General features: G+C 46.2%; 1 protein-coding gene and 1 non-coding gene across 2 annotated transcripts in view; one reads left to right on the top strand and one right to left on the bottom strand.

The window, feature by feature from the left end:
- ATP6V1C2 (ATPase H+ transporting V1 subunit C2) overlaps nucleotides 1-12,982 on the bottom strand; it is a 56,680-nt gene extending 43,698 nt beyond the window's left edge. The window contains exons 1-3 of the mRNA XM_065928591.1: nucleotides 12,639-12,982; nucleotides 11,462-11,616; nucleotides 8,874-8,941 (exon numbers count right to left, since the gene is read on the bottom strand). Of these exons, the coding sequence (XP_065784663.1) occupies nucleotides 8,874-8,941; nucleotides 11,462-11,590 (197 nt within the window). The 5' untranslated portion in view covers nucleotides 11,591-11,616; nucleotides 12,639-12,982. The remainder of the gene's footprint in view (nucleotides 1-8,873; nucleotides 8,942-11,461; nucleotides 11,617-12,638) is intronic.
- Nucleotides 462-534, top strand: TRNAM-CAU (transfer RNA methionine (anticodon CAU)). Its single transcript has one exon. It is a non-coding gene; the product is annotated as a tRNA-Met (tRNA).
- Nucleotides 12,983-13,726: the final 744 nt, after the last annotated feature.

The following is a 13,726-nucleotide window of genomic DNA, read 5'->3' as shown; positions in this document are numbered from 1 at the left end:
CTATATGCAAGACAGAAAAAGAGACACAGATGTATAGAACAGACTTTTGGACTCTATGGGAGAAGGCAAGGGTGGGATGATCTGAGAGAACAGCATCGAAACATGTATATTATCAAGTGTGAAACAGATCACCAGTCCAGGTTGGATGCATGAGACATGTGCTCGGGGCTGGTGCACTGGGAAGACCCAGAGGGATGGGATGGAGAGGGAGGTGAGAGGGGGGTTCAGGATGGGGAACACATGTAAATTCATGGCTGATTCATGTCAATGTATGGTAAAAACCACTACAATGTTGTAAAGTAATTAGCCTCCAACTAATAAAAATAAATGAAAAAAAAAAGAATACTGAAGTGGGTTGTCATTTCCTTCTCCATTGTATTTGAAAAGGGAAGAAATAAAAATATTTGCTGGAATTTGCCTCTACTTGCATAAAGAAGCATCAAAAATGTATCCAAGGGATTTCCCTGGTGGTCCAGTGGCTAAGACTCTGCACTCATAATGCAGGAGGCCCCGGTTCAAGCCCCGGTCAGGGAAATAGATCCCACATGCTGCAACTAAAAAATCCTGTATGCTGCAATGAAGACTGAAGATCCCACATGCTACAATTAAGACCTAGTACAGCCAAATAAATAAATAAATATTTTTTAAAAATGTATCCAAGCAATTCATACAAGTGGCTTCCTAAGCAGGGGTTGGGGAGGAGTTGGATGGGTAAGGTGTAAGGGAAACTTCTCATGTAAAACCTTTTATATTGTTTTGCCTTTGATACATGTGAATGTATTACCTGTTCAGAAAACAAAAACAATCTTGTTATAAAGATTGTTTTAAATATAAATATCTATATTTATATTAAAAGATATTTTATCTTTTAAATATAAATTTAGAATCCCTGGCCTTAATACTTCCTAGAAGTACGTTAGGATCCAATGGGTTAATAGCCATATAAATGCTATTGATGACATAAGTCCTCAAAGTCAGAAGCCCACCTGACTCAGGATCACACTGAGCACCTCCTTAAAATGCAGATTCCTAGGCCCTAACCCAGACAAATCCAATCAGCATCCCTGGAGGAGGTGCCCCAGGACCCATGAATTTTTTAGGTTCCCCAGGGGATAGAACAAGTGCTAGAAGAGATGGCCCACTACTGTGAGATGGACGTGTACCCAGTAAATATTGATTCAGCACCAGCTCTGCGCCAGGCTCCGCTTTAGGAGATGCACACAGAAATACTGCCCCTGTTTCCTTAGGGCAGATATTCCATTAGACACACAAATAAGTGTTTCCCAGGTGGCGCTAGTGGCAAAGAACCTGTTTACCAATGCAGGAGATGTAAGAGATGCCCGTTTGGTCCCCAGATCGGGAAGATCCCCTGGAGAAGGAAACAGCAACCCGCTCCAGTATTCTTGCCTACAGAATCCCACAGACAGAGGAGCCTAGTGGGCTACAGTCCATGGGGTTGCACAGAGTCAGGCATGACGGAAGCGACAGCATGCATGCACATGTGGAAGGCAGAGAATTAAAATAAAGGACCTACAGGGACTCGGCCTCTGGAGGAGCTGACATTCTAACTGAGATGGGATGAGGACAGGGGGCCCCCACCTTCAATGTGGGGCAGCAAGTGGGGGCCTTGTAGGCTGGGGGAACAGGTTATGCAAGACCCAGATGGAGCCAGCATCATGGAAGGTGATTGGGCCAGTGAGCCAGTGACCATGAGGGGTCTTCCAGCAAAAAAGTCACATGATACTGTTTTTTAAAAAAGATAACTGGGGCTGCTGTGTGGGCAGTGATGAAAAGCGAGCAGGAGACATATCAAGGGCTTGTTGCAAAAATACAGAAGGGGTTGAAGGTAAACTGGAGGAAGGCAGAGGAGTGGATGGATACCGGACAGGCTTGGGAGGTATAGGCCATGGGGCTCAGTCCTCACTGGGGTCTCAAGGGGATGGTCAGAAACGAGATGCCCAGACTATTTGCTTGAACACAGGTGCCTGGATCCCAGGAGCCTTTTACTGAGGTGGGAGAGACCACAGAAGAGGAGAAAGAATACATATAAGCTGCCCATCGAGAATGACATGAAGCCAGTGCCCAGAAAAGAGCCATTTAAAGCTGCCCTTGAAGCCCCTGAAAACAAGTCTCGTTAAGAGTGTAATGTGGACAGGGCCAGGCTGAGGTCTGGAGAACAGTGCGTCGTGGTTCCCAGGAGCTGGCCCAGATCTAAAATGAAAGGGCCTGATGCTAAATTTCCCCTCCAGACAGTCACTCTGTGAGTTTCACAGTGTTGCTTGAGGCTGGTGCTCGCATCCTGCACAGAAATCAACAACCCTCCATCCCTGCAGGTGACTTCTGGTTTGGTGAGAGCTGCTGGGAGCTGGCTGCGGGGCTGTCAAATCAGCGACTGTCCCAGCAGGGCCTGATGGAGGGGACGGAGCCAGGGCAGGAAAGGAAGAAGTTAACCGCCATCTGCCCCGAACAGAGAGAAGCAGATTGACCGGGTGAAGGCCCGATGCTCATCAGCTAAGCGGCTTAACTCTGAGAACATCAGGGTTCTCATCTAGAACATGGTGAGGATCTCAAGAGGAAACAGAGAAATGGCGGTGATGGTTTAGTTGCTAAGTCATGTCTGACTCTCGCGACCCCATGGACACCAGGCTCCTCTGTCCATGGGATTCTCCAGGCAGGAACACTGGAGTGGGTTGTCATTGCCTTCTTCAAGGCATCTTCTCATCCCAGCAAGGGAACCTGCATCGCCTGCATTGGTAGGCAGATCCTTTACCACTGAGCCACCAGGGAAATGGAAGGTACCTAACACAGTGCCTGGCAAACAACAGGTAAACAAAGCGTGGTGCCTAGCAACGAACAACCACCAGCATCCCGAGACACTTCTCTGGGGACTCAAGACCAGAACAGTGTAACAGAAGCACCAGAGAACATCACAGGGAGTCATAACCATCACAGACCTTTGTGATTCAACAATAAGAGTAGCCAAGTGCATCAAGATTAGAAACATGGACACAGCAGATATGGAAATCATTGATGCTGTTGCACCAACAGATATATAGCAACTCTATACAAGGAAAACTAGAGACAATATCCGTATAAGGCATCCATATAGGCCCCCATATAACACGTAGAAGAAGCAGCAAAGAAAACGTCAAATGTCCGAAGATAGAAATAGCACTTATCTCTTTTTTTTATTCTCTAACAACAAAGCAACAAAAGTACAAAACGAAAACAGAAACAACAAAAAAAACTCGACAGTCTAGAAATTTTATAAAGGTCAAAAAACTTGAAGAACACAGAAAAAAATCGATAATGAAAATTCCACAAGCCAACAGCTATGTAATAGGCCGAGAAAAATCCTTTGCTTTAAACATCACAGAATGAAACAAAAAGAACATAAATGAATGCAGCACATAACCCAGTTAGTTATGTTTGCAGAAAAGAGCAAGAAAACAAACCCAAACAAAGAAGAGAAAAGAATGAAGATAAATGCAGAAATGTGAAAATTAGAAATTGTAAGAGTGTAAGATTGATTTTAAAAAATTGAGGAAAAAAAGCTGCTTCTCTTAAAGAGTGAGATATGCCTTATCAAACAAAAACACCAAAAAACAGAGAGAGATAAAGAGAAATCAGCAGAGATAATCACAAAACAAAAATAGCTGATTCTACGCAAATAACTTGGAAAAGTCAACAATGTGGATTATTTTTGAGGAAAATGAAAATTACCAAAATTGATACACTTCTCCCAAAGAGGAAACTCTAGAATCCTGGAAATTTGGAGGAACAGAACTACTCCTAAAAGTGCAGCAAGCCCCAATACCTCAGAGTGACATATTTTAAACTTTCCAGAAACGGATCATCCCGTCACCATTTAAAGAAGCAGTTCTCAGTCTTAGCACTGAGACCAGAAGCATCAGCTTATCTGAGAACTTGCAGAAATGCAGATTCTGAGGTCCCGCATCACAGCTACTGAATCAGAAATTCTGGAAGGGGAGCCCAGAAATCCATGTTTTAACAAATCTTTCATATGATTCTGACCCACACGACACTCTGAGAGCCCCTGTTCGACCGTGTTGCACCAAGGGCGGTCTCCGGCAGTACCCGTATCACTGGGGAGTTGCGAAAAAATGCAGAATCCCAGGCTCAGCCCAGACATGCTGAGTTGGACTCTGCATTTTGTCAAGATCCCCAGGGGACTCATGCGTCTGTTTGAGAAGCACTGCCTTCAGCTCTGGGCTTCCCAGGTGGCGCTAGTGGTAAAGAACCTGCCTATCAATGCAGGAGACCTAAGAGATGGGGGTTCAATCCCTGGACTGGGAAGATCCCCTAGAGAAGGAAATGGCAACCCACTCCAGTATTCTTGCCTGAAAAATTCCATGGACAGAGCAGCCTGGCAGGTTACAGTTCTTGGAGTCGCAAGGAGTTGGACACGACTTAGTGACTAAACAACAACAAGGCAGAGATCAACAGACTGACCACTAATGGGCGAATTGTTGAATTTGGATCAAAGGTCTATTCCCCTCTACTCCCCCAGTCCACCCAGTTCTTTCCAGAAGCTTCTGTCTGGGCATGTTTCCTCATCTGGAATATGAAAGAGTTAGATTAGATCTCTAAAGACCTGGTCAGCTCTAATATTCCAGGATTCTTTCTTCTGTTCATTCATACAGCTGGTTTTCAGGAGCTTACAGTTTAGCTGGGAAGAGAGTCTTCCAATGATGCCATAAGAAAATATACAAGGACACCATGGAAGGTGTTACGAAGGAGGGGACAGGTGTGCTCAGTGGCATTGGGTTGGCCAAGAAGCTCATTCAGGTTTTTCTGTACTGTCTTACAGAAAAACCCAAATGAATTTTTTGGCCAGCCCAATACTAGTAGAGTCTGAAGGTGGGGGCTGAGGTTGGGAGAAGAGTCTGGGGGAGCTGAAAGCGGGGAAACAGGCAATAACAGGGAGAGTAGGATATGGGGAAGGCTAGGCATTCCAGGGAGCAGGAAGTCGGCTCACATGCAGCAGGACGACCAAGCCCTGAGGACTCCAGAAAGCATAAACAGGCATTCAGCTGATATTTGTCCAGTGAATCTAAGCTTCGTCAATGCAGATAATCTTGACCTGATATTCTTGCAGGGGCAGAGAAGAGAAGCTTGGGTAACATATTTTGCTTGTCTCTAGAGTGCCCTTTGAAGAGCTGACTCTCTGAGACCCGCATCACTAAACAGACATCCACACTTGGATATGGAATCTTTTATCAGCCAGCCCGCAGTTAGCTTCACAGAACCACGTGGTTAAAGAAAATCCACCAGCGACTCCACAGGCCAGGTAATGCTCTCAGGGACAGGTGACAGTCATCAAAGCACCAAGAAACTCACGAGGTGTGTCTGACAGCCCAAGTGCCAGTGAAATGTAATATTTTAACCAGCACCACAAAACAGGCTAAGATACTGAGAACTCAAACATAGAAGGAAAAGAAAAAAGGAGGGGGAGGGAGGGAGGGCTCTTTTCAAGGAAAAATCATTTGGTTTCTCAAATCTTTGTGAATCAAAATGTAAACACAGGGTAAATTACCAAAGATGGTATGGGGCAATCAATCAAAAATAAAAGGAAGGCTCCAGTAAGCAAGCAAAACTGCCTTCCAGCTACACGGAAAAACACTCTAGTGCCCCAGGTAAATAAATAATAAAAGGAGGTGGAAACAATACACCTTGAAAGCTCCAGATCCTTCTCTGCTCTCCTAACCAGAAGCAGTGCTGACGGGTTCATGCTGCCTGGGTTACATTCCCGGCTAGTCTTTATTTATCTAATAACACTTGCGTCCTTCTAACTGAAGCTGATCTCTGTATTTTATCAATGTTTCCCATTATTTTACCCCAAGCTCCAGCATTAATCCCCAAACAAAAGTTATCTGACCTCTAGACCGGATGAATACTAAAAATAAGAATTTCAGGGTGTTCAGTCCACACCACTTTTCTTCTCCTGATAGGAAGGCTCTTGGGAATACGCACCCACAAAGAAAAAAATACAAGGCACAGTGATTTTCATTCTGCCATAACTCACTCTGTTTATATATTAAAAAAAAACTCTTTAATTCATTCAGGTTCTGTTTCACAGTTACAGCCTTAATCTGCCTTGCTCATTATTTTCTTAAACACAAGTAATTTGTGTAACCAATAGGCACAGGACTACTGAAAAAAACCAAACCAAAAAACAAACAAAAAAGGAAAGTAGAAGCGATAATCATCTAAGATCACAGAATTTTATGAGATAGAAAGGGCTCTGGTGAATAAGGAAGAGGTTAAGGACATGTACCTTTTTAAGGAAGAAAACTGGTAGCAAAGATAGGTCCAGAAAAATTAAAATATTGACTAGTTATCATTTCTACGGCAGGCCTAGGAACAATTCACACTTCTTTTTTTTTTTGACAATTTACTCTTCTTAGGCCAATGCTGCTGCACCTTCACTGCATAGCATCCTGCTGTTTGTCAGGGCTGCCAAGAAAAGGCATCACCAGTCCAGGATAGTGGGCTAGGCTCCTCGATATCTGTTAGACCCACCACCCCATGGGGTGGAGCAGCCTTGGAAAGGAGCTGATATTAAGAGACCAACCCACTTGATTCTTGGATGTCAGTGATTCTTAGAACATGTCCTGGGATTTGATCATTCTTGATTCAACATGATTTGACTCCCCTTCACTCTTCCCTGAAAGCACAGAGATGATCACTACTATCCCATTTTACAGATGAGGAAGGTGAAGGTTTTCTTTCTCGAGGACTGTGAGCTACAAACTACTTGATGATTAGGACTGCCTTTATGTGGTTAGTCCAACATCCCACACAGAGCAAGATGTTACTAACAAAGGACTTCTTTTTATTCTTAGGTGATGGGTGGCTGAACAGCAAGTAGAACACAGAAAATGTAATTTCTAGCTCATGGCACCAAGCTGCAGATCAGAAACCTCTAGTATGATCACTAGAAATCCTAGATCTATAATTTCCATTAAAATGAATCAGGGCTTCCCTGGTGGCTCAGTGGTAAAGAACCTGCCTGCCAATGAGGAGACACTAGTTCGATCCCTGGCCCGGGAAGATCCCACATGCCATGGAGCAACTAAGCCCGTGCGTGCTTCGCAGCCTGAAAACCCACTAAAATGAGAAGCCTAGACAGTAGCCCCCACTCACCACAGCTAGAGAAAAGCCTGAGCAATGAGGACCCAACATAGCAAAAAATAAGTAAATAAAATTATTTTAAAAAAAAAAAAAAAAAAAAAAAAAAAAAAAAAAAAAAAAAAAAAAAATGAATCAGAAAAGTCCACAGCATCCAAATCACCATTCCCCTGAGAAGGTAATAAAAGCAGATGTCCACAGTCCCTGAAAACAGGCAACCGTGGGTGGTTCAGTGGTAAAGAATCCGCCTGCCAATGCTGGAGGCATGGGTTCGATCCCTGGGTCGGGAAGATCCCACATGCCTGGGAGCAACTAAGCCCCTGTGTCACAAGTACCGAGCCTACCCGCTCCAAATACTGAAGAAGCCTGTGCTCCGAAACAAGAGAAGCCACTGCAATGAGAAGGCCTTGCACTGCAACGAGAGAATAAACCCAACTAGCTGCAAGTAGAGAAAAGCCCACGCAGCAATGAAGACCCAGCACAAGCCAAAAAAAAAAAAAAGGAAACCCTCTACAGAGGATCAAGCAGCCAAAACCTAGTCTCCCCTGGACATGCAGAGTGGTAGGTGCATGCCCTGGCCCCTGAAGACTCTTTTGTCACCTATTTCATCTGTACTTTTCTTAGAACCAAGTGCAAACAGTTGTTAAACCACAGAGTTCCATCTACACCAAGACAAGGTAGTATTAATATTTAAAATCTACCTGAAAGATAAATTATGGCAAATCCATATGGTATAACATTACAGTGGATTAATAATGGTGAGATCCAAAGTATAACATATGAAGGGAAAAGCATGTAAAATGTGTGAATCCCATGGACAGAGAAGCCTGGTGGGCTACAGTCCATGGGGTCGAAAAGAGTTGGATGTCACTTAGTGAATTAACAACAATAATGATCTATAAATATTTCCCAATGATTATGTACCAGATTTGTAATAATTTTTTAAAATAAATGATTTTAAGGCTCTAAAATAATTATCCCACTCCTACATGGGCACAAAGAAATACAAAAAAGGACAGTCATTACAGCATTGTTTGTAATAGCAAAACACTAGAAAACTTAAATGTCCATCAATAGGAAAATTCAAATAAATTAGGTTACATTTAGTCAAGGTAACACAGCCGGTTTTTTATAATTATGGGCTGACTTGAAACTATCTCTAAGAAATGGGTTTCAGGGCAGAGAAACAAGGTGCAAGATATATGCTATCATCTGTATAAAATTATTTTTAAGAATATGCTAATATTTATTGGTACAGGTACAGACTGTCTCTGGAAGGCTTTCCTAAAAATTATAATAACTTTGCCTTAAAAGAGGGAAAACAAGGGGACAGGAAACTGGAAAACAGGTGAGAAGAAAGCAGATTTTACTGGATAGCCTTTCTTTGTAATTTGAATTTTTAATGATGTGCATGTGGTATGTTCCCACAAAAACAAAACCAAACCAAAAAAAAAAAAAAAAATGAAAAGCTTTTGGCGGGGGTAAGCTGCATCATATTTTTCTAAGTGTTTCAGCACCTTATTCCATAAGTCCTCTGAAGGGCAGCCCCCTAAAAAAACATGCTGCCTGAGCAAGCAAATCTCCTCAAGGTCTCCTGCACCCTCACGAAGACCCACCCGGCTCTTCCTGTGACGTCCGGGGCCAGCCAAAGCAAAAGCACTGTGTCTTCTGACAACACTGGCGCATTTTCACTTGTATGTAGTAAATAAGAAATATTTTACCTTTCAGCAAAGATATCGAGCTTCGCCAGCTCATCAGACAGGCCGACAAGGGAATCCAAGGTCCCCACCTAGAAAGAGGGGAGAGAAGTTAGGGGCTCAGACTTTGTAGCAGGGGGGTGGGAGAGTGCCCTTTCAACTCCAGGGCAGGGATTCTCTAACTTCCACCTTGACTTAGTTTTCCTTGGTCAACGGTCAGACTGGAAACCGAGAAGGGCTCTCAAGAGAAACCAGTGGATTTGGAAATATTATTGTTATTACTATTATTTTATTTTTTGGCCAAGAGGATAAACTGTCATATCAGCCACAGGCAGGAGTGATTATGTGTCTTGGTCTGGCCTCAGCTCACTTTCCTCTAAGAATGGCAGTCTAGGGGGCTCCCCTAGCAGTCCAGTGCTTAAGATTCCACACTTCCAATGCTGGGGGCGCAGGTTTGAACCCTGGTTGAGGATCTAAGATCCCACATAACTGAGTGGGATAAAATTTAAAAAGAAACGACAGAAAAAGAGAAGGACAGTTTGCTCTTCAGGGGATTAATCCTCAGAGCTGAGGAAAAGATGTGACAAAAAGCCAATCGAGGAAGTTACCATTTCTGAAAGCCTTTCTCCTCCAAGTTAGTACAGCCAAGCCTTCTGTCTGGCTCTCTCTGCTGTTATTAACAATGACCTTTCTGGGGCAAGCCCAGCTTTTCCTCCAGCTCTCATTTAGGAAAGTCCTTTTATTTTCAGGATAGGTTATTTATGACGACCTGTTTCTTCATGTGAAAATTGCTACCGTGTTCAAAATCATATTGCCTACTCACAGAATCAGAAGGAAAAAGTTCATTCTCACATCATCAACCACCCATCAGACATTGAGAAGTAATTAGCAAACCATGAACCCTGGATATTCCTAGAAGTGTTATTCCTTTTCAGAGGACTTGATTTTAAGTAACTTTAGGCAGAAGTCATGTCTTTTTTAAATCTTTGTACCCTTGGGCTAATACAATACCTCACATGTAGTAAGTAAGCAATGAGTGGATGCTTCATTTACTAAGCTTCACATATGTGACCATGGACAAACAACGGCAGGCTAGAAAAATCAGCAAGAAATGGGCTCAGAAGCCAGTGCTTACCAGTTCCACAGCCCCAGTCTCCTTCCTCACAGCCCGTCCTGATCTATAAAGTGGGAGTGGTGACGATGCACTTAAGGTTGTGGTGTACAGGCCTCCAGTGTCCCAGTCCATAAACTCTGGCAAATGCAGTAGCCTCATCAACAATGATGCAGCTCTTTTGCCAGAGAGGCAAACTGAGGTTTAAAAGAGGATTATATAGCAATTCACTAGAAGAACTGCCTCTGGGCACTTAGCAACATGCCTCCAGAACCTGGGGCTTCCCAGGTGGCGCTAGTGGTAAAGAACCCACCTGCCCATGCAGGAGACATAAGAGATGCAGGTGTGATCCCTGGGTTGGGAAGATCCCCTGGAGGAGGGCATGGCAACCCACTCCAGTATTCTTGCCTGGTAGGCTACAGTTCATGGGGTTGCAAAGAGTCGGACAGGACTGACTGTTAGCACACATGCACTCCACACCCCAAGAGATATTTGTAGGGCAGAAAGACTGCCTTACGCTTCTTCTCCTAGAGGAAAGATGGCAAACAGTCTACTCTTTTTGAAGTTAAGAAGACTACAGGGACTTCCCTGGTAGTCCAGTGGCTAAGACTCCACGCTCCCAGTGCAGCGAGCCTGGGTTCAGTCCTTAATCATGGAACTAAGATCCCATTTGCCACAACTAAGAGTTTGCTCATTTGAAAAAGACTCTGACGCTGGGAAAGACTGAAGGCGGGAGGAGAAGGGGGCAACAGAGGATGAGATCGTTGGATGGCATCACCGACTCAATGGACATGAGTCTGAGTAAACTCTGGGAGTTGATGATGGACAGGGAGGCCTGGCGTGCTGCAGTCCATGGGGTTTGCAAAGAGTCGGACAAGACTGAGCGACTGAACTGAACTGAAGAGTTTGCTAAAGATCCCACAACGTAGCCAAATAAATAAATTTTTAAAGGATTACCAAAATTTTTTTAAAGATTTCACGTATCTTGCTCCTCTGTTGTGTCTGTTTCATCTTAAAATCTCTTTCCGCCATCTACGTAGCTATCAGCAAACCTCCTTCCTTCTCTCTCCACCAGAACCAGAGGGATGCTGGATTGCCCATCCTGCTCCCAGCCCAAGAACACAATCAAGGATGAACATCTCCAAGCTTGCACATTTCAACCATGTTGGTTTTCTTAGATGTTGAAGACAGAAAGGATCTGAGAACAACTCCTGAGGACCCAAGTGTGTAAGACACCCTTTCCACCTTTTGAAGACACTGCTAGCCACACCCTTGTCTCCTGCTCATTCTGTCCGTGGCTCTGTGTCCACAGTTACCACAGTTCATTTGGGACTATTCGTGAAGCCCCCACCTAGGCCAGTCCCATCTGGAACCCCTTGTCCAGCCTCACACCCAGGCTGAACCCCAGCGTTGGTGCCTTTGACATATTTTTTCTCCTTGGCTTTCCAGAAGACACCCACCCCAGCCCATGACCTCCTTCCTCCTCCCCAGGAAATTGTACCTTGAAGTCAGGAATTGTGAATTTGGTGTTATAAGACAGGTTGGACTTGGAGGTAACTGTGTTCATCCTCTCCAGGGCTTGTAAATTTTCCTTATCTCCCGGGGCAGAAATTAACCAAAACTCCGACATGTTTCCAGTCTTCTTTGATCCAGCTACTAACCAGAACCACAGCAACACACACAAACAGAAACAGGAGGAAACAAGTGTCAAATATCTCTACCTCTTCACCACTCCCTTCCCTCAAAATTAATCTTCCCCGCTTTTCCCACTCCCCATTCCTTCTCTGACCTTCCAGTTCAGACTCTATGGCTCCAAGGACAGCCATGTGCCCCAGGCTTATCTCCACCTAGAAAGCCCTCGGGTCTTCACAAAGACTCCCAAATATCCTCCTTCCCTCGGGTGATTCTGACTGGTTTTGAGGGGAGGAGGAGGAGGACTGAGATTTCTGTCTCTCCTATTCCAGAGAAAGACCCACACGGGATATCACAAAGCAGGGGACAGTAGCCTGGGTGTGGGCACCTCCTGGACTATTTTTCTCCCTCTCCTGGGACTGTGTGTGTGCCGGGATGCAGGAACCAGAGAGGAGGCACTTCCACAAAGGGCAGCCTGGCCAAACCCATATCTTAACCAACCAACCTTCAGATTGATGCTAATTTTAAAAGACTTCAAGGGACTTCTCTGGTGGTCCAATGGCTAAGATTCACGCTCCCAGTGCAGGGTTGGGGAGGGCAGGGACTTGGTGAACTAGATCCCACATGCTGCATCTAAGCCCCAGTGCAGCCAAATAAAAACGAAAAAAAAAAAAAAAAAAAAGACTTCAGAAAAACCTCTTTCTGTAAACTAAAGTTGGGGCGGGGGAGGGAAAGAGAGGGGACTATTAAAGTCATTTTCCCACAAGACTAGGTGTCTACTCTGCAGAGGTGGGTAACATGCTGAGTCTGGTTGGAAGTTTCTGTCCAGCGTCTAAAGTCGATTCGTTCTGTTCATTCAAACGTGTACACACCCACACCTTTCTCCCCTCCACTTATTCTTCCCTCCCATCGCCTCCCAAAGCAGCTCCCCGGATGGTCACGAAAAACCCCAGGATAATAATAGCCAGAGTCCCATCGTGCAAGTCCCATCGTTCTCGTCGACCCCCGTCTCCCTCCACTCCGGGACAATCTTCACCCCTCCTAACCTCGCGCACACAGAACGCAGTTCCTTTCGCTTTCGATCGCTGATGGCCTGGGGACAAACTGGCCCCGAGGAGATGCCACCTGCCCCGGCCCCTGGGAGGGCGCAGCAGAGGAGCCGGCTCCCGGGTTCCCACGGAGAAAGCTCGTGGAGGGCGCGCGTGGGTCGAGGAGGAGCGGGGACCAAGGGGACGCGGGCAGTTCTCTCTGGTCCCCCGGGTCGCGACGCGCGCCCTCTGCCCTCGCCGCCTCGGGTCCCCGAGCCGCCGCGCGTCCTTACCGGGAGCCCGCGGGCCGCGCGGGGAGGCAGCGGGCGGGCGCGTGGGCCAGAGCGCTCGGCCGGCTCCCGGGAGGCAGCGGCTTCTGCGCCGCGCCCCGCCCCGAGCTTTTATCCGAGCGGGAGGCGGCTCCCGCCCCGCCGGACATTTGCATACCGGGCAGCCCGCCTCCCGCCGCCGCCGGGGTCGGGGGCGCGGGGCAGCTGGGGCCACCGTGCCGCGCGAGGGGGCGGCGGATCCGTTCCCTTCGCGTCTTGGCCAGATCCCCGAACCCTGATCGGCTTGGACTGGGGACCGGAGGGATTCTGAAGAGCATCAGACAGGGGTCCCAACCTCGCGACGGAGCAGAGCGGACGACCGAGAGAAACAAGGAAGGCGCTGGGAACCCGGACACCTGCCCTCCTCGCGTCTCTCCACCTTCTACTCCATCCCTGGACAGCAACCGGGGCCCGGGTCTCAAGGGGGATCACCAACAGACAGAACTGACCTGTGGAAAGCGCCACGACAGGTTCATTTATGTTTTGGAACACTCACCTGCGCAGAGGAACAGTCTTCCTCTGGACGTGGGCGTGAGCTTGCCCTCGGTTGCCAAGGAAACTCTCCACCTCAGGGCGCGCCCACCGGACTTGACCGCCTTTGTAATCGCAGTGACTATAGAAGGAATTTATCAATAAAACTACCGCGTAGCACCGCGGCTTGAGCTCACAATCCGTGCTGTTTGAAAACAAGAGAGGGAACCCCCCAGAAATTAACGTGTGAGTGTTTAAAGAAAAGGAAAACACACACACACACACACACACCTCTAAGAATTCATT

Source organism: Muntiacus reevesi, chromosome 3, assembly GCF_963930625.1.
Source record: "Muntiacus reevesi chromosome 3, mMunRee1.1, whole genome shotgun sequence".
NCBI classification, from domain to species: Eukaryota; Metazoa; Chordata; class Mammalia; order Artiodactyla; family Cervidae; genus Muntiacus; species Muntiacus reevesi.
This window is presented reverse-complemented; position numbering and strand designations above follow the sequence as displayed.